Source organism: Chiloscyllium punctatum, chromosome 32 (genome assembly GCF_047496795.1).
Source record: "Chiloscyllium punctatum isolate Juve2018m chromosome 32, sChiPun1.3, whole genome shotgun sequence".
NCBI classification, from domain to species: domain Eukaryota; kingdom Metazoa; phylum Chordata; class Chondrichthyes; order Orectolobiformes; family Hemiscylliidae; genus Chiloscyllium; species Chiloscyllium punctatum.
In genome coordinates, this window is record NC_092770.1 from 39,937,441 (window position 1) to 39,960,521 (window position 23,081).

Consider the following 23,081-nt stretch of genomic DNA (forward strand, 5'->3'; position numbering starts at 1 on the left):
GGGGTCCCTGCTAAAGGAAGGATATTGCAAAACTTGAAAGGGTTCAGAAAAGATTTACAAGGATGTTGCCAGGGTTGGAGGTTTGAGCTATATTGAGAGGCTGAATAGGCTGGGGCTATTTTCTCTGGAGCATTGGAGGTTGAGGGTTGACCTTATACAGGTTAATAAAATCATGAAGGGGCATGGATAGGGTGAATAGCCCAGGTCTTTTCCCCAGGGTAAGGGAGTCAAAAACTAGAGGGCATAGATTGAAGGTGAGAAGGGAAGGATTTAAAAGGGACTTAAGGAGCAATACTTTCACAGGGGTAGTGCGTGCATGGAATGTGCTGCCAGAGGCAACTGGTACAATTACATTTAAAAAGGCATCTGGATGTGTGGAAGAATAGGAAGGATTTAGAGGGATAAGGGCCAAATGCTGGCAAATAGTATTAGATTAATTTAGGATATCTGGACAATTTGGACCAAAGGGTATATTTCCATTGCTATACAGCTGTAAGACTATAAGAAAAGGGCTGAAAATGTGTTGCTGGAAAAGCGCAGCAGGTCAGGCAGCATCCAAGGAGCAGGAGAATCGACGTTTTGGGCATGAGCCCTTCTTCAGGAATGAGGAAAGTGTGTCCAGCAGGCTAAGATAAAAGGTAGGGAGGAGGGACTTGGGGGAGGGGCGTTGGAAATGCGATAGGTGGAAGGACGTTAAGGTGAGGGTGATAGGCCAGAGTGGGGGTGGGGGCGGAGAGGTCAGGAAGAAGATTGCAGGTTAGGAAGGCAGTGCTGAGTTCGAGGGATTTGACTGAGACAAGGTGGGGGGGAGGGGAAATGAGGAAACTGAAGAAATCTGAGTTCATCCCTTGTGGTTGGAAGGTTCCTACGTGGAAGATGAGGCGCTCTTCCTCCAGCCGGCGTGTTGCTAAGGTCTGGCGATGGAGGAGTCCAAGGACCTGTATGTCCTTGGTGGAGTAGGAGGGGGAGTTGAAGTGTTGAGCCACGGGGTGGTTGGGTTGGTTGGTTGGTCCGGGTGTCCCAGAGGTGTTCTCTGAAACGTTCCGCAAGTAGGTGACCTGTCTCCCCAATATAGAGGAGGCCACATCGGGTGCAGCAGATGCAGTAAATGATGTGTGTGGTGGTGCAGGTGAATTTGTGGCGGATATGGAAGAATCCCTTGGGGCCTTGAAGGGAAGTAAGGGGGGAGGTGTGGGCGCAAGTTTTGCATTTCTTGCTGTTGCAGGGGAAGGTGCCGGGAGCGGAGGTTGGGTTGGTGGGGGGTGTGGACCTGACGAGGGAGTCACGGAGAGAGTGGTCTTTTCGGAACGCTGATAGGGGAGGGGAGGGAAATATATCCCTGGTAGTGGGGTCCGTTTGGAGGTGGCGGAAATGACGACGGATGATACGATGTATATGGAGGTTGGTGGGGTGGTAGGTGAGGACCAGTAAGAAAAGGGACAACGCTACTGCTCTGAATGTTGTGTGGGTGTGTAATAGAGCATCATACCCAACTACACATTAAATGTTCACTCATGTACACTTACCCCAACAGCAACTTTGCACATGAAATAAAACAAATTTCTATTCTTCCACCAGAGAAGTAGCTCACTTCAGGAGCTCAGGCAGGAGGACTGAGATCAGATGTTCACCATGGATGGAAAATCACATTCCTAATATGTTGTGGAAATCTCAGTCATCACAACAACATGTTACACCAGGCCAATATTACCTCAGGCTTACAGATAATAATCTGCAACGTGAAGTTAAACTCAGTGACAGGCAGCTGTTGGAACAATGTTTACAAAAGTAATGCTATCAAATGCATAACACTAAAATTTGTAATTTAAAAGAAATTTAGCTTTTCATTCTTTTTATATATTACACAGTTCACACCACACCATATACTAGTTACTGCCTTAACAGCCTTAGCTAATATAATTCTTACAATCTTTTGTCAATTGATTCACAAGGCTTGTCCTTTAATTTTCCTACTCCACATTGCAGCTGATATTGGGAACTGTGTACCCAGAATTATAGATATGACTTTAAACTCTGCCATTGGATGGCAGTGTATTAGTTTATTGCAATATCTCAGGATTCAGGAATGGAATCTTGTTGAAGCAGCAAGAGAGCTAGTGTTCTGCCTGTTCTGCCTCTTCCTGAGACAGACTAGTAAGTCACAGGCCCATCAAGTAGTGGTGACACCACAGATGTGTCTTCACCTGGAAACAAGTTGCTAGGAGAGGAAGTCTCTCCTACCAAGACAACCAATCACAGGTCAGTATCGATGGTCCTGAGCAATGCCAAGGAGTTCTAGGATCGCAGAGCTACCCTGGCCGCAGGCAAGTAATGCAGAGATTACAGGAGGCTCATGCAGAGAGGGTGCAGGAATGCCAACAATATTGGCAGGGAAATGGCCCTCAACTGATACCACTCCTTCTACTTTCCAGATCCTCAATCAGACACCAAGGTGACAAGCTGGCCACAAGGTTGCCATGATCAGTACAGTGACAGATGAATTCCCATTGTAATTTAATGCTACGTTTTTAAAATATATCTCCTTTCAACTTACATTATGCAATGATTGTGTGCTCAGTTTAAGTATATAATAATGTGCAAAAGTTTACTGGTTCCATTAGAGTATAATAGTAGAGGCATCAATTTCTCTATCTGCCTGCATGCGCCTGTGCACGTGTTGAGACACAATTCAACCTGCATTCAATCTGTACAGCAGACTGTTAGTGGGAAGCTGGGCTCAAATGAGGTGGGTGAAAGGACTGATGCACATATCTTTAAAAATAGCAGGATTTTCTAGACAGACAATGGCCTTCGCACACTCATTGCCCTGTATTTGTTCTAGGAAATAGAGGATAAGTTTAACAGTGATCCATATGTTAGTTTTAAGAATAATTCTAGAACTGTATTTTTATTCAGACTTATATTTTACATACATAAAGATAAAAGTAGTGTCATTATATAATCTTACCAGACCATAGGGCTGCTTTCTCATTAGAGAGATGTGACTGGTGGTGATTTAACTGGAAGGTTTAAGTGAGGGGTGAGACTGAGGACAGTCCTTTGTGGTAACTTCAGCTGATGCAGGAATCAAAACCACCATTGTATGCTCAGTTGGCTGGATGGCTGCTTTGCAATATAGAGTGATGCCAACAAGACTGAATTATTGATTCAAGTAAAGTTTTGCCACTGTACAACACATAGACTCTACTAGTTTGAGATTTTCAAACATTTATTCTAAGTATGTACAATATAGAAAATAGTAAATTCATATGGAAAATAATCTATGTCAGTCAAGCAACAATAAAAATGTTTTCTTACATAAGGACCCTAGTACAGAACAACTGAGGTATGTGTCACAACTGTAACCAAAGTGACTTGACATTGCATTTCATTAAAAAATTTCAACATATACAAAATATAAAGTACAAATAAATAGGTTTTATGTTTCCCAGCATCTAGTGCCTTGGAAAAGATTAAAATACTGGCTGTAGCTAGTGCAGACTTGGTGGAAGACTGCAAGACTGACAGTCTGAGGTATGTTTTGTCTTTTATATAATTAAAAAGTAGCTAAAATCCACATGGTCAGATCAAAGATCATCAATTGTTGGAGTGTTTAAGTGGTTGTATGTTAGCTGCCTTCAGACAAGACAAATATCCTTTATTAAATGGGAACATCAAATGCTACAGCAAGACATTGATAAAGAAAATGTGTGGGATTATTGCTGCATAGATTTTCCAGAGTTTTTGGAAACAATTCAAGAGGCTGCAAAGAAAGTAAGAAATCGAGAAACAGAATCCAAAACATTTTCATTGTTCTCAATTTTTGTTCCACTTTCCCAAAACGTGCTGACATTTGTGCCAGCATGGCTCAGTGATAGCACTCTTAACTCTTAAGTCAGAAGGGTGTGGATTCAAGACCCACTGCAGGACTTGAGTGAATCTAGGCAGATGTTCCAGTGCAGTATCAAGGGGTGCTGCTTTTTTGGAGGCAGGTTTTTGGATGAGACATTAGACAGAGACCCTGTCTACCTGGGATGAGTGAATGTAAACGCTCCCATGCCACTGTTTAAAGAGGAGCATCTCCCCTAGTGTCCTAGCCAACATTTATCAATAATCACAGAAACAGATTATTTCAATGTTGTGCGTGAAACCCTCCTGTATGCAAACTCACCACATTTGTCTCCAAAGCTATAGCACCCACATTTTATAAATATAGAAAGGTAATTTGATACATCGCTAGGATGTGAAAGCCATTAATTCAATGCAAATTTCATGCTTTGTATTAGGGTACGGATGCACAGGTGCTGGCAATCCTCTTGTAACTCAAAAATGGCCATTCTTCATTTAAGAGTGCAAACATTACATCAGCAAATGTTTAACTGAAAGCAGCATCATAATCTAATCCAAACCTGCCCTGATTCAATTCCATACATACACATAATGCATGGGTTTCTAAAAAGGACTAACCAACAGTAAACCACAATGGGAACCCTTACTAGTTTTCCCCTTCAAGCCCAGGAAATTTCAAGATAGATGTCACTGACATCTCTATCCCTGAACAAACCACTGTGTCCAAATAATTGGTGAAGAGGGCACAGGGGCTGGTTGGTACTGATAAAGTACAGCAGATTCATGTCACACTTCATGCTTAAGAATCGTAACAGCACTTTTGTATATGAGCCATGCCCCACCTGGTCAAACATGACCCTTAAGTTTTTAAATTTTTAGATCAATTCAAAAGGACTAAATGCAAACTTCCTTTCACTGGTGCAGTTTAGTGGTGACCATTTGTACCGATTAATAAACACACAAGAGGAGAGTGATGAGCACAGAGGCAATGTGCATCTGAATGTGCTGAGGCTTCATTTGTGTCAAACTTGCCCATTTGACAACCAAAATAAAAACGGAGACGATTGACCAGGATGAGGGGACCCAGAGGTCATATTGACTAATTCCAGTACCCAACTGGTGTATTTTTAAAAACATATTACGCACAATTGCGCTATTTGTGTTTTTGAGGCTGCAATACCATGGAGTTGCTGATTGCATTCAATAATAAAAGACCAATATCCTATCTTTTACCTCAGTTGATTTATACAGTACAGGAACTAATGGTTTGCTGGTGAACCTGTATCAAATATTTTAAATAAAATAAAGTTTATTTTAGTGTTGTCTCGGGTTTCTTACCAGAATTTAGTATTTGTGATATAGCCACTGCAAGCAAACCTGAGACTGGCGATTAAATATTACAATTTCAGCAGCAGAGAACACATCAAATACAAAAAGACAATATTAAACAAAGAAATGCAGAACAACTAACATTCTGTGCATCAGTGCAGAATGATTTTCATGTCAACAATTTAGTGTATCAAATGTAACATTGTTGAATAACGAGAAGGAAATCATACAAATTAGAAAATAGCAATCCTGCAACTAAACTACTGCATCACAAAAAAAAACCTGTTGCTGTATGTATTGGTAACAATAACAGATTTCTACAGAAATCTAAAATGATTCTGAGCTTGTTAAAAGGATGCTTGAGTATCTCACTGCAGTGCTACATCCATAAGATATTGCTTTTTTAGTTGCTACCTGTTCATAGATACATTCAACAGACTAGAGAAAAAGGCATCATTTATTCTTGTAAACCAGTTTTAACCAAATCCCTACACAGATAGAAATGCTACAATTTAAAGTACATTTTTTACACCTGAGATTCTCATAATACCTATTTTTAAAAAAATGAAAAATTGCATCTACCCATTGAACTAGAACACTGAATTGCTGTCACAACAATGTCCTCTTAGATCTTGGCTCCACTCACAACCATCCATCTTGCTCATTTCTGTGGGATAGAAAAGGACATCAGTGTTCATTCTACCAATACAAATGAATAATAACCAGCATATTGGTTTAGGTAGTAGTTGCAGGTCAAAAATATCCATCTAAATATAAGTGGATAAGACTCATTTAGCACTTTGATAAACAAGACTCATTCAGTAGTTTCAGTTAGATAACTAGACTATTCAATATAATAAATAAAATATTCAAGCAGAAAAGGTAAGTTTTTGTGTGTCCTAGTCATTATAGATGCTCATTTGTAATGAAACAATTAATTGAAAATAAACATATTGAAAACTAATTTTAAAATAGAAGGCACAATTTGAAGAATTGCAATACGTTTTATAAACCCTCATTTTGCATAATTTTGCCACTTTCCCCAAGTCATGATCTTACCAAATCTTCCAGTGGCATGAGAATCTTTGTGCATTTTTTGAAAAGGATGTAATGTGCTTTAAATGTACAGAATATTACAATAAATTAGCACTGAACTTGAATTAATACTGCAGTACTATTGCCAACAAGACATATATAGCAGGGAGGAAATCTAGCATGTGCTTAAACTCATCATATGTAAGAGGCTCCCAATTCAAATTGGAAACCTTTTTTTTAAGAATCCCTACAGTGTGGAAACAGGCCTTTCAGCCCAACAAGTCCACACTAACCCTCTGAAGAGTAACCAGCACGGTGGCTCAGTGGTTAGCACTGCTGCCTCACAGCACCATGGTCCCAGGTTCAATTCCAGCCCTGGGTGACTGTTTGTGTGGAGTTTGCACATTCTCCCTGTGTCTGTGTGGGTTTCCTCCCACAGTCTAAAGATGTGCAGGTCAAGTGAATTGGCCATGCTAAATTGCCCGTAGTGTTAGTCAGAGGGAAATGGGTCTGGGTGGGTTACTCTTCGGAGGATTGGTGTGGACTGGTTGGGCCGAAGGGCCTGTTTTCACACTGTAGGGAATCTAATCTAAACCCAGACCCATTTCCCTCTGACTAACACTACAGGCAATTTAGCATGGCCAATTCACTTGACCTGCACCTCTCACGATGGGCAATTTAGCATAGGCAATCCATGTGATCTGCACATCTTTTGGACTGTTGGAGGAAACCCACGCAGACATGAGGAGAAGGCTGGAGTTGAACCTGGGTCCCTGGCGCTGAGAGGCTGCAGTGCTAGCCACTGAGTCACCGTGCCGCCCATCACTTCTGTTTCCTACTTTGACCATATTGTAAAAGTAGTTCATTGGCTAGCAAATACTTTGGAACATTCTGTATTCATGACACATGCTAATTAATGCGGATCTTCTCTTTCATACTTAGCATGGTGTGAAAAGGACTTCAATCCATAAGCACCTGCATGGAATATGAATTCTTCTTGAGATGATCCAAGGATGTGAAGAAGTTTTAAAAATTAGAATAGTAGCTGGCCATTCAACTGACTAACCTGCTCTCTTACTTTATACGATAATGGCAAATTAAATCCACATTCCTGTCTGTTCACCATAACCCTGAGCTCCCTTGTTTCCAAAAGTATGCTCAACTCAGCCTTAAATATATTCAATGGATCTGATTCAAATGTGTCCTTGGGAAGAACATTTCAACAGGCTATGAAACTTTGACAAAAGAAATTCCTTCGCATCTCAGTCTTGAATGTAGGACTGGGGTGGACAAAGTTAAAAATCACACAACACCAGAGTACTGTGAAAGCTTGTACTTCCAAATAAATCTGTTGGGATTATAACAGGGTGTTGTTTGATTTTTAACATTGAATGTAGGATTTCTTTTTTAAAAAATAAATTCTGGATTTCCCCATGAGGGGGAGCATCTTCTTTAGCATGTGAGACAAGGTATCTCATATTTTCCAATAAGATCATCTCTAGGTATGGAGTTCAAAACTGTACACTTTATTCTTGACGCAATCTCACCAATATCTATACCGTTGTTGCAGAACCTCCCTACGTTTATACTCCATCCACCTTACAATAAAGGCAAACATTTCATTTGCTTTTCGAATTATGACATGGTTTTGTGATTCATGCACAAAGGTTATAAATACACTTTGTACCCTAGCATTCTTCAGTCACTCTTCATTTAAGTTCTTTTTGTTTTTTTCTACTCTTCCTGCCAATATAGACAACATCACATTTTCTCTCACATTAAATTCCATTTACAAAATTTTACCTATTCACCTAACCTACCTCCAAATGTTTTCTTAACTTCACAACTTGCTATCAGGCCTGTTTTTGTATCAGCACAAAAACCAGCTACAATGCAGTTGGTTCCTTCATCCAAGTCATTAATCCAGACTGCAAATAGTTGCGAAACCAACACAGATTACTGTAACATGCCACTAGTTACGGTGTATCTCCATGAAATTGATCCATTTATTCCAACACTGTTTCTGGACAAATAGCCAATCCTCTATCCATTCTAATATATCACTCCCAAGAGCACAAGCTCTTACCTTATGCCATAATATTTAAGTGCCATACCTTATCAAATGCTTTAGGAAATTCAAATATGCATATTCAGATTTTCCTTATCTACCCTGCTTGTTATACCTTCAAAGAATTCTAATAAAATTATCAAATATATTTTCCCTTTCACACCACCACACTGACAGTGCTGATTGCAATTTGACTTCCAAATGTCTTGCTACTGCTTTCTTAATGATGAATTCCAAGATTCCAATGATAGATGTTAGATGAAAGGTAATGGCCCATAGGTTCCTGGTTTCTGCCTCCATCCTTTCACTTGTTACATTTGTGATTTTCCAATTGATTGGGACATTTCCAGAATCCAAGGGTTTTTAGATTATAACCAATACATTCAACGATTAAGCAGCCATACATTTAAAGGTCCTAGCATACAGTCCATCAAGTTCAATACTTGGACGCTTTAGATGCATTCGTTTTCCTAGTGCATTTTCTTTAGTGATTTCACAGATTTTCATTTTCTCCCTCGCTTCAACTTTTCGTTTTTCCGCCATTCTTAAGACTTTTGTCTTCTAGTGTGAAGACAAATGTAAAACACTCGTTTGAAATATCTGCCATTTCCTTGTTTCCCATTATTATATATATATATATAATGCTCACTTTAGATATCTTTTCTTTTTGCTGTCTGTTTTAATTTGTCTTTCTTTTGTACTTCAACTTCTCCCTGATTTTGAATCATTTTGTCTTCTTTGCTGATATCTACTAACCTTTGCAGCATTGTACATCTTTTCTTTCAATTTTTTATCAAGCTAAACGTCTTTGGTTAGTCATAGATGGTGCATCCTTTTTGCAGAATCTTTGATTTTCAATGTAATATTTTTGTTGAGAGTTATGAATTAGCATTTTAATTGCTTGCCACAAATTACGCACAGTTTTACCTGTTAATTGTTTGCCTAGACAAAAAACTGAAAGAACTAAAGATGCTGGAAATGAAAAACAAACAGAAATTGCTGAAAAAAACTCAGCAAGTCTGGCAGCCTTCTATGGAGGGAAATCACAGTTGACTTTTTGGGTCCAGTGACCTTTGTGAATGATTGCTGAGTTTTTCCAGAAATTATTATTTTTGTAATTATTTACCTAGTCCACTTTAGACAGTCCATATCTTTGTAACTGACTTCAAATAAGTTCACACTTCAGATCCACATTTCTTATCTTCAACTTAAATGTGAAAATCTGTCAGGTTAGAATTATTCCTATCAAGGATCTTGAACTATGGGGTCATTTGGTAACCATGTCTCATTAAACATTACCCAGACTAAGATACTCTTAGTTAATTGATTCCAGAATACATGCTTCTTAGAAACTGTCTTGAGTACACTTTGAACTCATCCTCCAGGCTAACTTGGCTGATTGATTTGTCCAATCTATAAGATGATTGAAATATCTACAATAATTGCAGCATCTTTCTTGTAACCCCCTATTATTTCTCAACTTATACTTTATGCTATACTGTTGCATTGTTAGAGAGCATACAAACAGCACCCAGTGATTTTCTTCTTTTACTTTTTTTGAAAACTGATTCCATATTTGAATTCTTTGAACCAAGGTCACATCACACTACTGTACTGATCATACCACCATGCTGCCTCTGCTGATTGCAATTTGACTTTCAAATGTCTTGCTACTGTTTTCTTAATAATGAATTTCAAGCTTCCAGTACTCTCCCAATGAAAGATGTTAGATGAAAGGTAATGGCCTATACTTTCCTGGTTTCTGCCTCTATCCTCTGCAGTGATGAGGAAATGTATTTATCTTTGGCAGCGGGCAGGGGAAACAGCTTTCGAGTCTTGTGCTCTTAATTGTAGAGGTCAATATCTATCTCCTTAACAATACTGTCCACTACCACAACTATATTCCTTTTCATTCCCTGACTTGAATTACTCCTGCACTACAGTTCTCTGTTCAGTTTACTCTTCCTCCCTGCAATCCCAGTTCTTGTTCATACAAATAGTAGGAATTTCAAATTTGTTGAACAAATGCAAAGGTTAAAGTTCCTCCATTGATGGGGAAGCCGATACCTACCACTCATTGTCAAACACACTCTCTCTTGACCACAGAGCAATTCTGAAGTACTTAGCTTAAGTGCATAATTGCCTTAAGGAACGAAATGCCCATGGTAGTCTCTCTCTGACCCATCAAAGTGTCCAAAGCTTCAATTCTGTGGTATTTGACATAAATAAAAATTTTGATTTTTTTTTTCAAATGTTTTAAATTTAGTATTGGAATACGGTCAAATAGAATCACGATGGCATTATTCCCAGAACACACTAATATTTAGAGAGAACTTAATAACTCAAAATAATTCCCTTATTTTCAACTTTAACTCATACTTAAAGTCATAAGCACAGGAGCTAGCCTACTCACACACAAAGTCCTGAGTCACACAATCTGGAATTCTCTCTCAAAAGCATTGATTCCCCAGGATCTCATTCAAGATTCCCCATAGAAGCTATTTGTTTGACCAAACATTCAGTCCTTCCCCTACAACTTCTCTCTTTGGTGCAACATACTTTTTTTTAATTCTGCCTTGGGATGTTTTTCTATGTAAAGACTCCATATGAATACAAACTATTGAAATGTTCTCAATGCAGGATGTAAAGAATGAAAGTACCTTTATTGGATTTTCAAACATGTAAGAATGAATACTCACATCAGAAAATGAAGCAGGTATCTTCTGCTCAACTTCCTTACCCATTTCTGTTCCTGATACAGATTTCTGAAATGGATTTTCCTGTACTGACATCCTATGAAAATCAAAATTGAAAGTAATATCAAAAGTAATATAGAACTCTATAATGCTTCCATACCAGTTTGTGAATGTATGTTTCCTGAATTCCAGAAGAGGAGACAGCTTTATTTGGCAGTTATGAAGTAAGTATTTTTAAAAATGCCAATAATTGTTTCTCAAGCAGGGGATGTCATAGATCATTTAATCGCAAATACAAAGACTGGAGGACTGAAAATTCCGCTGTGATCATTTAGAGTCATAGAGTTATAGAGATGTACAGCACGGAAACAGATCCTTCGGTCCAACTTGTCCATGCCGACCAGATATCCTAAACAAATCTAGTCCCATTTACCAGCACTTGGCCCATATTCCTCTAAACCCTTCATATGCATATACCCAGATGCCATTCAGATGCCTTTTAAATGTTGTAATTGTACCAGCCTCCACTACCTCCTCTGGCAGCTCATTCCATATATGCACCATCCAATAATTGAGAAAGTTGTCCCTTATGTCCTTTTTAAATCTTTCCCCTCTCATCTTCAACGTATGCCCTCTAATTTTGAACTAACCTATTCTGGGAAAAAGATCTTGGCTATTTATTCTATCCATGCCCCTCACGATTTTGTAGACATCTATCAGGTCCACCCCTCAGCCTCTGACACACCAGGGAAAATAGCCCCAGCTTATTGAGCCTCCCCCTATAGCTCAAACCCTCCAACCCTGGCAACATTCTTGTAGATATTTTCTGAACCCTTTCAAGTTTCACACATATAGCAGACAAACCAGAATTGCACACAGTATTCCAAAAGTGGCCTAATCAATGTCCTGTACAGCGCAACATGACCTCCCAATTCCTATACTCAATGCACTGAACAATAAAGGCAAGCATTCCAAATGCCTTCTTCACTATTCTGTGACTCCACTTTCAAGGAACTATGAACCTACGCTTTAAGGTCTCTTTGTTCTGCTACACTCCCAGGATCTCACCTTTAATGGTAAATCCTGCCCCGGTCTGCCTTTCCAAAATGCAGCACCTCACATTTGTCTAAATTAAATTCCATCTGCTACTCCTTGGCGCATTGGCCATTCTGATCAAGGTCCCATAAAGATCCTGAGAGGTCTTGAACAGGTGGATGCTGAAAGGATGATTCCTCTTGTGGGAGAGTCTAGAATTGGGGTCATATTTTTAAACTAAGAGGTAGGTCATTTGAGACAGAGATGAGGAACCCTTTTTCCCCCCGTCTCAGAGGGTTGAGTGTCTTTGGAATTCCCTTTCTCAAAATGCAGCAGATCCGGAAGCTTTACATAATTTTAAGGCAGAAGGCGATAGATTTTTGACTACCAAGGGAATGTAAGTAATTATTATTATTGGAGTAATGCAGAAATGTAAAGTTACAATTAAAATCATATCAGCCACGATCGTTTTGAATGGTGGAGCGGGCATGAAGGATTGAGCAGCATACTCTTGTCCCTTGTTTGCATGTTCACATCAGTAAGTCCATGACAGTCATCAACTGGAAAAGAATCTGTAGCTTGACTGCCAGCGGGCAAAAATATCACGACTGACAAATTTATCCTACAAAATATATTAGAATAATTGCCCCTTGGGTAAACAGAACTAACAAAATCCAGACCCCTTGATAGTTTCTATTGCTTTTCTTAAAAATTACTACTGACATATTGGTATGAATTTTTATTATCTATTAAAAGCCTAGCTTCTAAACATGTGGCTAAGAATAACTACCAAACAAGGGACTGAAACTCACTAACAACACATTTCAAGAAGTGAAAAGGCAACATTAATCCACTTTTTTTGTTTGAATAAATACATGGTTTGTTTTCTGCACTATCTGAGAGCAATTAGATTGGTTGCAATACTGCTGTATTTCAAAACCAAAATTTTGTGTTTCTGTTTGTTGGCTAAGAAATTTGAATCATTCAATTGTTGAATGTGGTTAACAAAACATTTTGTCTTGTTTCTTATGGGAAAGGGAGGCCCGCCCAGTAAATCTGTTCTGCCATCCAATTACATAATGACTTATCATCTACACCAATGACACGTTCCCATGCTATCCTGATATGCCTTGATGTCAGTATTATTCAGGAATGAAGGGATGTTTGATGATTGAGGTGGAAAATTCCAAAGATTCATTACCCTCTGATTAAATAAAGTTTTCATCCTAGTATTAGAGGTTTTACCCTGTATTCTGAGATTAGGCCCCTAATTCTAGATTCACCAGCCAGGGGAAACAATCTATCCATTTTCACTCTGTCATATCCTGTAGGATTTTGTAAGTTTCAGTGAGTTTACCTCTCATTCTTTGAAATTCTAGAGAAAACAGGCCAAGTCTCTTCAGTCTCTCTGCATAAAATAATCCTGCCATTTTAGGGCTTAATCTGATAACCTCCCTGCCATGTCCTTTATGGCAAGTATACCCTTTGTTTTCTAAAAAGGCCATAACTGTACACAATACCCAAGGTGTAGTTTCACTAAGGCCAAGACATTTTTATTTCTGTACTCAAATTCCCTTGCAATGAATGCCAACATACCATTTGCCTTCCTAACTTTCAATGAATCATGAACAAGGACATCAAGGTTGGATATCAATACTTGTAACACTCTCACCATTTAAGAAAAATACTGACTTTCTGTTCACCAAAGTGGGTATGATCTCTATTCATGAATTAATTTAGATGTAAGCAACTGGTTATACATTTCAGCATTATAGCTAGGATGTAATGTGGGGCTGTAGCTACTGCTGCATCCAATGCAAATATGATGCAGTGTAGGCTACATCACAGTTGAGCTATATAAAATGGTGAACACCTCAGGAGGAGGCTGAGTAAGATCATCCACTCACCACTTTGACTAAAGACAGTGAAAAGCAACCTTGTCTCTTGCATGCACCTACCGACAATCATGGCTCAGATATAATGATTCTGCGGCCAATCTCAAAATAGATGTGAAAGGGAGCAAGACCTTTGTTCTGACATGTAAATGGAGGACCAGCCCCTAAATATTTAGAGTTTAAAATATAATAAATCCAGCGTGATAGGTATGACAGGTTCAATCTAAGCTATGCCTCACTGTTAAGGTTACCATTACAACATGCTTTCAACAAGAAGTGAGGTATGTGCTGGACAATAAGATTATGATGATGTACAATTCTATTACTAATAGTGATCATAGCTTCATGAATTCCACTGTCATTAAAATAATCTATTTCATTCTTCAGATATTTGTCTAGTTTTCACTCAAATACATTAAAATACTTGCTTTAATCTATACCTGTGATAGCAAGTTCCACGTTCTTATAACTTCTGTGAAAATAAATTTATTCTGAATTCCCTGTGGGGTTTCTTGGTGAGTTTCTTGTGTTTATAGTCTCTGGTTAAGCACTTCCCTACAATTGAAGCATTTTCCATGAATCCATCTCAAAACCTTTCAGGGTTATAAAGACATCTATCAGTTTATTCTGATTTAATTTTTTCCAGAGGAGACTGTGAATACTTTCATGATATGGAGCGGCACGGTAGATCAGTGGTTAGCACTGCTACCTCACAGCGCCAGGGACCCAGGTTTGATTCCAGCCTCTGGTGGGTGTGTGTGGCGTTCGCACATTCTCCCAGTGCCTGCGTGGGTTTCCTCCGGCTGCTCCCGATTTCCTCCCACAATCCAAAAGATTGTAGGTCAGGTGAATTGGCCATGCTAAATTGCCCATATGTTAGGAGCATCAGTCAGTGGTAAATATAGGGTAGGGAAATGGGTGGGTTACTCTATGGAGGGTCAGTGTGGACTTCTTGGGCTGAAGGGACTGTTTCCATACTGTATGGAATCTCATCTAATATATTTATCCAAGATATTTCTGGTACCATTCTCTGCAACTTCTCCAATACTTTAATATCTTATGTTAAATAGGTCTGCACAAAATACTCTTAAGTATAATTTAAACCAGGAAGCAGTACAGGTTGAACATAAACTTTCCTTTTCAATTTTATCCCTTTATAAATAAAACTTAGTGCTTGGTTCGCCATTTTTTTAATGACCTTGCTAACCTACGGTGTAACTTGTAACTACTTTTAATATCAGTATTTGTACTGTTAGATCGCTTTACTCCTCCGCTTCACCTGGAAGAGCAGCTCTAAAATTTCAACCTCTCCATTATTTCTCTCTGGGTTTTGTGGCACGTTGTTAGCATCCTGGTTCTAAGCTAGTGGGTCCAGGTTTAAATCCCACACTAGGACTCGATGGCCATGGAAGCGGTGCTCTAAGTGACTACAATAAGTTTGATTGTCCACTTGTAAAATTTTCAATACATCTTTGTCAGGCAGTAAGAGGGAGAGAGTCTCCTGGTCCGTTCCTGCTTCATATGGAATGGTGACTCTTAAGCTACAGCCTCTGGTGAAAGCTGATACTGACTTGGCCCAGGAAACGTAACCATGGAAATAGGTGTAAACACATGTTTTGTCTGCTGCATAGGTGGAATGGAATTAAAGGTGATTCTCTCTCTCAAAATGTACTATCTCACATTTATCTGTAATGAATGCCATTGCCAACTATTTGCCGATTCTGCAAGTTTAGTAATGTCTACCTGAAAATTGGTGGACTCTTCAAATTTACAATAGGTTGCACAGGTACAAGACTAATAATTATTTAATTGATCAATATGTTTAGTTAGAGTATTTTAAGACGACAATTTATAAACTGAAAACATTGCATACTGATGTGCTTAGCTTGTTATATTTATCAACAGGCCCTGTTGGTGATAGGGCTTGGAGCCAGTCCTCTGCAGGAAACTCTTGCCCTTGGAAATAAACAGCACATGAAAACAAAATGCAAGAGATTGCCTTACCCTCTTATGTTGTAATGTTCTTCTGGTGGTGGTCTAATTCTCTGTTGCTGCATCATTATAGTTTGATACTGACCCATTCTTTCATCAGATTGACTGTACAAAGGCATTCTGGTTTGTGGCTGGCCATTTATCTGATGAGGTGGGAGACGATGACGTGGAGCTCCCAATATGGCCTGAGGTGGTCGCCGAGTTGCATAAGGATTAGTGTTAAAAAGGGATGAAGACTGGGCTGTATAAACAGATGAATGTGAAAGAATCCCATGGGGGCCTTGAATCCCAGGATGTACAGCAGGTCCTCTGTATATCAGTCCACTTACAGGTTGTGCATTGTGTCTTTTAGCAGCAGCATTATGACTGTCTAGATCCAGGATTTCCTTTGGACTTTCAGGCCTTTCGTGTTCTTTATTTAATTTTTCATCCTTTATGGTGTGTGACATATTATTAGTCCCCTGGCTCATGTCATTGTTTTCTTTAGCGTTTCCATTCATCACTTCCTGTGTTGCATTTGCTAATGTGTGACTGTCTGATGATCCCTCCGAACCCTGCAAAGGAATACCAGACACTGATGTTTTCCCATTTCCATTATGTACTGATAAATGGCTAGACTGCTGGAGATGAGGGCCTGTTGGTGATAGGGCTTGGGGCCAGTCCTCTGTAGGATACCCTTGCCCTTGAGCATAAGCATAGTAATGAGAATGTTGATATTGGTGGTATGGTGATGTAATTTGTTGCTGGGAAGCATGATATGGATAACATTGGACTTGGTGCTGATACGCAGGGTATATCCCCGGTGGCAATTGCTGAGAAAACCTTGGATTGGGAAAAGGCTGTGTGTTCGCAAATGTCTGGGGTCCACCCATATTTCTTCCAAAGGGTCTGCAACCATGATTCATACCATACTGACCTGCAGCAGAGTACTCTGGATTATGTCCATACTGTGTGTGTGCCATAATTCCCATCATCCCAGGATTAGTTCCATTATTTTTTCCCTGTTTGCCTTGTATTAAGGTGTTCGAATTTTTTACAGACTCCTCATTTGTGTTCAGCAAACTATTGGAGGCTAATTGGTCTAAAGATTCAGCGTAATGTATGAGGTTGGGGGTACTTTGGTTGACCAGGTTATCATTATGGTTCTTAACCTCAGCTTTTGTTTGATTTTTGACTTTTTTCTCTTTGTTTACTCTGCCACTGAATTTTTTATTATTCTTTGCTCTGCTCTTTACGGCCCTTTTTTTGGAATCTGCAATTTGTTTGCTTGGCTCTTTCTGTGTCCTTCCAACTGAACTATTAATATCTTTCAATTTAACGTCACATTTTTCTTCGTCTTCAACTTTGATGGGTCTCAACCCATTACTTTGATTTTCACATGTATCCGATTCAATAAAATTGGCTGGATTCAGTTTGATGTCACCTTCGGAGGGCTGTTGTGTGGTTGGTTCGGTATTTGGAGGCGCGATGCCTGAATCTTTGCATTGTTGTTTTTGTTCACCTCCAATTGATGTGTTTTTGATTGACTCCGTTTCTGTTCAAGGATTAAAAAATTGCATTTAGTAACAACCATCAACAAAGTTAGATTTTCAATCTCAAGTTTTTTCAGGAAAGATGGTGGGGTAACTGGTAGTCAACACATCCATTATCAATTGGCTCCACTCACTTTAAAATAAAATATTTGTATGGGAAAGAGGAAAAGCTATTTGGAGGAAACAATTTTAGCTTCTACCATAAACCCATTAAAAAGTTATCTTTTTTCCAAAATCTCCTAGTTTTCTGGACTTCAATGTTTAACACATAAACAGACTTACCTCGAGTTTCATCAATATTTGTTGGCATATCAGCATGCTGTGATGTCCCTAATGAATCAGCATTACCCTCCAAAGCGTGTTTGTGAGTTTGCATACTGGAGGCACTTTGCTGGGCTTCACCATGTTGCTGCTGTGGTGCTGGTACACGGGCACCAGAAAGATATGCTGAAGAATGCCCTGGTGGACAGACGGGGGCAGAAAGTTGCTGCATTGCAATCATCTCTGGACTAGACAGCATAGAATCAATGTGGAGACCTTGATGTGGATGTCTCAGGAAAGGAGGTGGCATTCTCTGTACACTAGGCGCTTGAGGTGAGTTTGGAAGTCTGGGATATCCTGGTGGCCCATTTTGAGGTAGACAATCTGGTTGATCTGGCCAATGATTGAGTGGTACACTTGGCCTTATTAGATTGCGCTCCATCATTTGGGGAAATGGACGATGCTGTGACTGTGGGGACTGACCTGGAGCAACCAGTCGATTGTTTTCAACAGATCCTAAAGGTCTTTCAATTGAACCATCATTATTACTGTCCCAGACATGACGAGGCCCATGACATGGGCCATTTGGGCGAGCATATGGATTATAAACATGCCTCCCCTGAAAATCAGAGTTTGGATGGTGAACTGGTCCTTCTAGACGGTGTGCTGTGTATCCTGGTTGAAATGGTTGGCTTGGGTACATACTTCCTTCCTGAGGTGGAGCATTCACTGTTCCATGAGGCACTGATGGGGGTCTAGGACCGAGAGAAGGCCCATGTACTGGCCCAGGAAATGTTGTTTTATTGCCAGCTGCTAACATTCGAGGGCCCTGACGGTCATTCACAGTTACTTGATGCTGTAATTAGATAATAATACACCATAGGTTAACTATTTTTGTATCTCCATGCAGGTTTAAGAAGTTCACACAGTATCCAATCAGACTCAATCACTATTATAGGCGAGGAAAAACCTGTTCTGAAGTTGTTACATAATTAGCCAAGAACTACTTTGATTTGTGTTGACAGATTTTCCAAGGTGTATGCATTAGAACCAAAACATTGAATTGTAACATTGCTCTTATTTAAATCCTCTTCAACAGATAGTGATTGGGGATACAAGCTCAAGCTGAGGCTTCTAAGTTAAAATCTGTATGATCAAAGTTTGTGAGAAGATTTGTAGCTCGGGTGCTCGCTGTTGTGGTTCTGTTCGCCAAGCTGGGAATTTGTGTTGCAGACGTTTCGTCCCCTGTCTAGGTGACATCCTCAGTGCTTGGGAGCCTCCTGTGAAGCCTGAGGAAAGATCACAGAAGCACTTCTCAGGAGGCTCCCAAGCACTAAGGATGTCACCTAGACAGGGGACGAAACGTCTGCAACACAAATTCCCAGCTCGGCGAACAGAACCACAATAAAATCTGTATGAAGATAATTTTAAAGGGAAGACTAATTAATTTATGGCGAGATGTTTTATTTGATTTGTGTTTGCGTTTTACAGTTTATTTCTAACCGTTTTATCTGTGAAAAGTGAGTTGGGTTGAAAGGAAATACTAGAAACATATTTTGGGTAATTGAAGTTCAGTTTTTGCTTTTTGGGAAAAGAATATGGCAATTCTTCTTGTTCATTCCAAATTTCTTCCTTTTATCGACTTTAAAACAAGTAATAGCATGATATCAGAGTATTCTGACTGATATGAGAATGATTACAAACTACTTCAAGTTCTATTCATTTCACATACCTATAGTGGATTTTATGTTCAATTGTTCACAACATCAAAATGTTATTTTGTAAAGACAAAAATATTTGTAATGAGGTATTGATTGCTCTGCCATAAAGGTTTAAATAGGTACTTCCCTTTAGATCTGAATTCTCATTGCTTTAAGTCAACTGCAGCCAGGGATCATTGAATTCTTTTGTTATCTCAAAGTTATGCAGCTTTGTGAATTCCTTCCACACCCTCCCTTCTCTGAATAATGTGATTTTTCAACAGTGGTTTGTCTACAAATTTAAATACATAAGGCAGCATTTTCAAGAATTCTGTCCCAACAGAAAGACTGCTATCTTGGTCCTGAGTCTGATTACAGAGGAACCTCGATTATCTGAATACCAATTATCCGAAAGAGATCTCGAAGTCCCGATAGAAACATTACATCAAAGACATGTTTCCAACAGTGATCATGTCATTTGTTTACGGTGATTAAACAGGGACTGTCTCCAAAGACTAACCTCCTGCTCTTCCTCTCTTCCCACACTTTCCCTGGAGTTCTACACAGGGGTGTACTCTAAACCACAGCCCCTCCCCTCCTTTCCCAGATAATCTGACCAACATTGTCCTGTACAGGACAGAGGTGGAACTTGTCAAAATGTTGCAGTAAGAAGTTGTGATTGGGGCTGTGGCTGTGTGTGTGCGCGTTTGGAGACTTACCCCACAAAGGCAGCAGCAGCAACAGAAGCAGTCTTGTTGTTGGTGTACAGTCTGGCTGCCCTGGAAAGAGGGCAGGAGTGGACGGAGTGGAGTGGTGGTGTGGACGGGGTTGGGGGGTGGAGGGCAGTGTTGGACAGTTGGGAGCGGAGGCAGGCGAGGGGGCAGTGTTGGACGGGGTTGGGGGGTAGTGTTGGGACGGTTGGGGGGCGGGGGCGGTGTTGGACAGGGATGGGGGGTGTTGGATGGGGTTGAGGGGTGGTGTCTCACGTGCTGTGTGCTGCTGCAGTCTCCTGAAGCAGACTTTAAACATTCTGAGCTCCTGAGGAAAGGCATTTAATCGATTAACCAAATAATTGATTATTTGAACAAAAATAGTACCCGCCCATCTTGTTCGGATAATTGAGGTTCTCTGTACATTGTTTCACGTATTTACAGAACTTTTACTACCATATTGAAAGACAGTGGCCAAGTCATAGATCAGAATAATCCAGAAAGAGTTAGATACAGTTCTTAGAGCTTAAGGGATCAAAGAGTATGAGGAAGAAGTAGCTGCAGAATATTGAATTAGTGGATCAGTCATGATGATATTGAATGGCGAAGCAAACTTGAAGGGATGAAATACCTGTTCCAGCTCCTATTTTATAAGTTTCTACACCATGATGGAATTTGAACCCATGACCCCAGAGCATTTGCTTGGATCTCTGGATTACTAAAACAGTGACATTATCACTGCACTACTATGTTGGTTTCCAAGACAGACTCTCACAGACTAATTAATTGATGGGGAAAAAGTATTTTTACTAATTTCAGAATGTGTGCGTCAAACTGATTGCAATCTTTTGCATTTATTGATTTTAGATATGTCAACATTTTCTAATCAACCTGTTCTGACTTGTTATGACATACCTCTCAATCAAGTGAGACTTGAACCTGACCCTCCCGGTTCAGAGGTAAGGACAATTTTACTGCACTACAAAAGCCCCAAATTAATTGTTGTTACTGTAAAGGATAGAGTTACAGGACACAAACTAACAATGAAATGCATAATTCAACAGAGCTGTACTTAAGATCAGATTGATCTCTACATAACTGCTGTTGTGGCACAAATTGTGATGTTGCTGTCACTTTCACCAAGTTATTTTGTTCTTGGGTTTTTTAAAGAGAGGTTGTAAAGGCAGAGATGCTAAGGGAAGAGTCTGGTTTAACAATGGAGGGGAGTGGGCAATTCTCCCAGTTCAGGTTTTATTCTGGATGGGTTTAGGTGTAGCAGTCAGAAGACGCTGCAGTGCAGAAAGGTTCCAAGCTTCAGCAGGTGATTCCTGACTGACGTTTCTCTCTGAAATCTCTTTGAAAGTTGCTCATTCCTGCTTGGAAGAACCTTGAATTTACTTTTTGCCAAGGGGACGGTTTATGGGATGTTAAGGGATTGAACAACTCCCTCGTTTATTTGCTGTTTCGGTTCAATTAAGTTTTCCAATAGTTAAGTTATTCTAAATTCTGTTTTCTTTTGTTTGTGTTTCAACTATAGTGTTTAAATAAATTCTGTTGTGCTTAAAGCTGAGTGGTTTGACCAGAAGCAAGACACCTGGAATATCGACTTCACATCTACCTTTAAAATAAGAAAAAAATTAGGGTCCAGGCTACCTTCTGAAAATATTTTTGAGGGGTTCTGGCCTGGTCCACAACACAATTAAGCAGACAAATTTTTAAAATGTGGACATCCATATTCAACAGCAGTTTTAATTCCACCATTGCCTTTCAAAAAACCTAAGGAATTTCAATTTTTTTCAAGCATAAGAGCAAATTTCAGAAAAGATTTGGCTAAACATTAAATATGAATTGCAAAAAAAAGTGTCTATAATTAATAAAATTGACCATTTAAGCAGCTAAACAGATCTATCTAATAAAACCATTGTTTTTTTTTCTGCTTAAGAAGCAGAGCTAAAAAGAGGCAGATTAGGCCTGAAAGTCCTGGTTACCAGCAAAAGGGAAGGGGGACTGGTGCCACCCCAAGTTGGTCTTGATGGAATTCATAAAAAACTAGGGGTTGGAGGCAGCACCTTTCATTTAGGTTTTCTACCTTCTCTAGCCCAGTGGATGAACAGGGAGGAGAGAGAAGGAGGGGAAAGTGTATGTTCTTGCAGAAAGCAGTGTGTGATACATGACTCCAGCTTACTTGTAAACTCAGTTCTCACTCATTTCGCTTCATTCATTCAGGCTACTATATGAATGAGAGTGTAGTGTAATCGTATGCAGGTATGGAAGAAGGAATGAGCTTGGGAGAGAGCCAGAGACAGGCAGTTATAGTCACTCACTCACAGACACTCATCTCTTAGGCCCGGGAGATGTAAAGATTAATTTTGCAGTTTTTTTCCTACCCTGGGACTCCAGCTTTCCTGAATACTAGTGTTGCTGCAACTGTCACCCTTGAGGCATCTCCTTCAGCCATCTCGACTCCAGCAGTCCATTGTAGTAGCAGAGGTTGAGCAGGAGGGCAAGAGCCCTCACTTTCTACTTTAAAACTATAAAGACTAGTTTCACTTTCAAGCTGATGTTCATACAGAAGATCACCTACTTTAGAACAAAGCTCTTATAATGTTACCTGCATGATAAATTGGTGATGCAATTGCTGCCGTACTTGATGTGTCAGCTGTGGTTCCCTTGGGGAACAATATTGATACTGGGTCTCTACAGTAGGCCGAGATCCAAACATACATGGCACCGAGGGTCTCTAGATGAAGAAAACACTTCATTTGTGGGCTATCATCTTGAACAGAATGGGAGAGGTAAGGGTGGGGTTGTGGCGGGTAGGGGTGGGGAGGAGGAGGAGGAGGACAGAACTTGCATGTATATATCACCTTTCATGACCTTCAAACATACCAAAGCGTTTTAGGGCCAATAAAGTATTTGGAGATGCAGTCACTGCTGTAATGTAGGGAAATGGGGCAGCAGAACTTGTACACAGCAAAG

At 39.8% G+C, this 23,081-nt stretch overlaps 1 protein-coding gene across 2 annotated transcripts in view; it reads right to left on the reverse strand.

Moving 5' to 3' along the window:
• Nucleotides 1–3,253: 3,253 nt before the first annotated feature.
• LOC140458085 (chromatin remodeling regulator CECR2-like) overlaps nt 3,254–23,081 on the reverse strand; it is a 140,723-nt gene continuing 120,895 nt past the window's right edge. Inside the window, exons 15-19 of one of the 2 annotated variants that reach the window (XM_072552142.1) lie at nt 22,714–22,842; nt 17,714–18,548; nt 15,912–17,433; nt 10,981–11,074; nt 3,254–5,845 (exon numbers count right to left, since the gene is read on the reverse strand). In XM_072552142.1, the coding sequence (XP_072408243.1) occupies nt 5,840–5,845; nt 10,981–11,074; nt 15,912–17,433; nt 17,714–18,548; nt 22,714–22,842 (2,586 nt within the window). In that variant the 3' untranslated portion in view covers nt 3,254–5,839. The remainder of the gene's footprint in view (nt 5,846–10,980; nt 11,075–15,911; nt 17,434–17,713; nt 18,549–22,713; nt 22,843–23,081) is intronic. The other variant, XM_072552143.1, reaches the window with a different exon arrangement.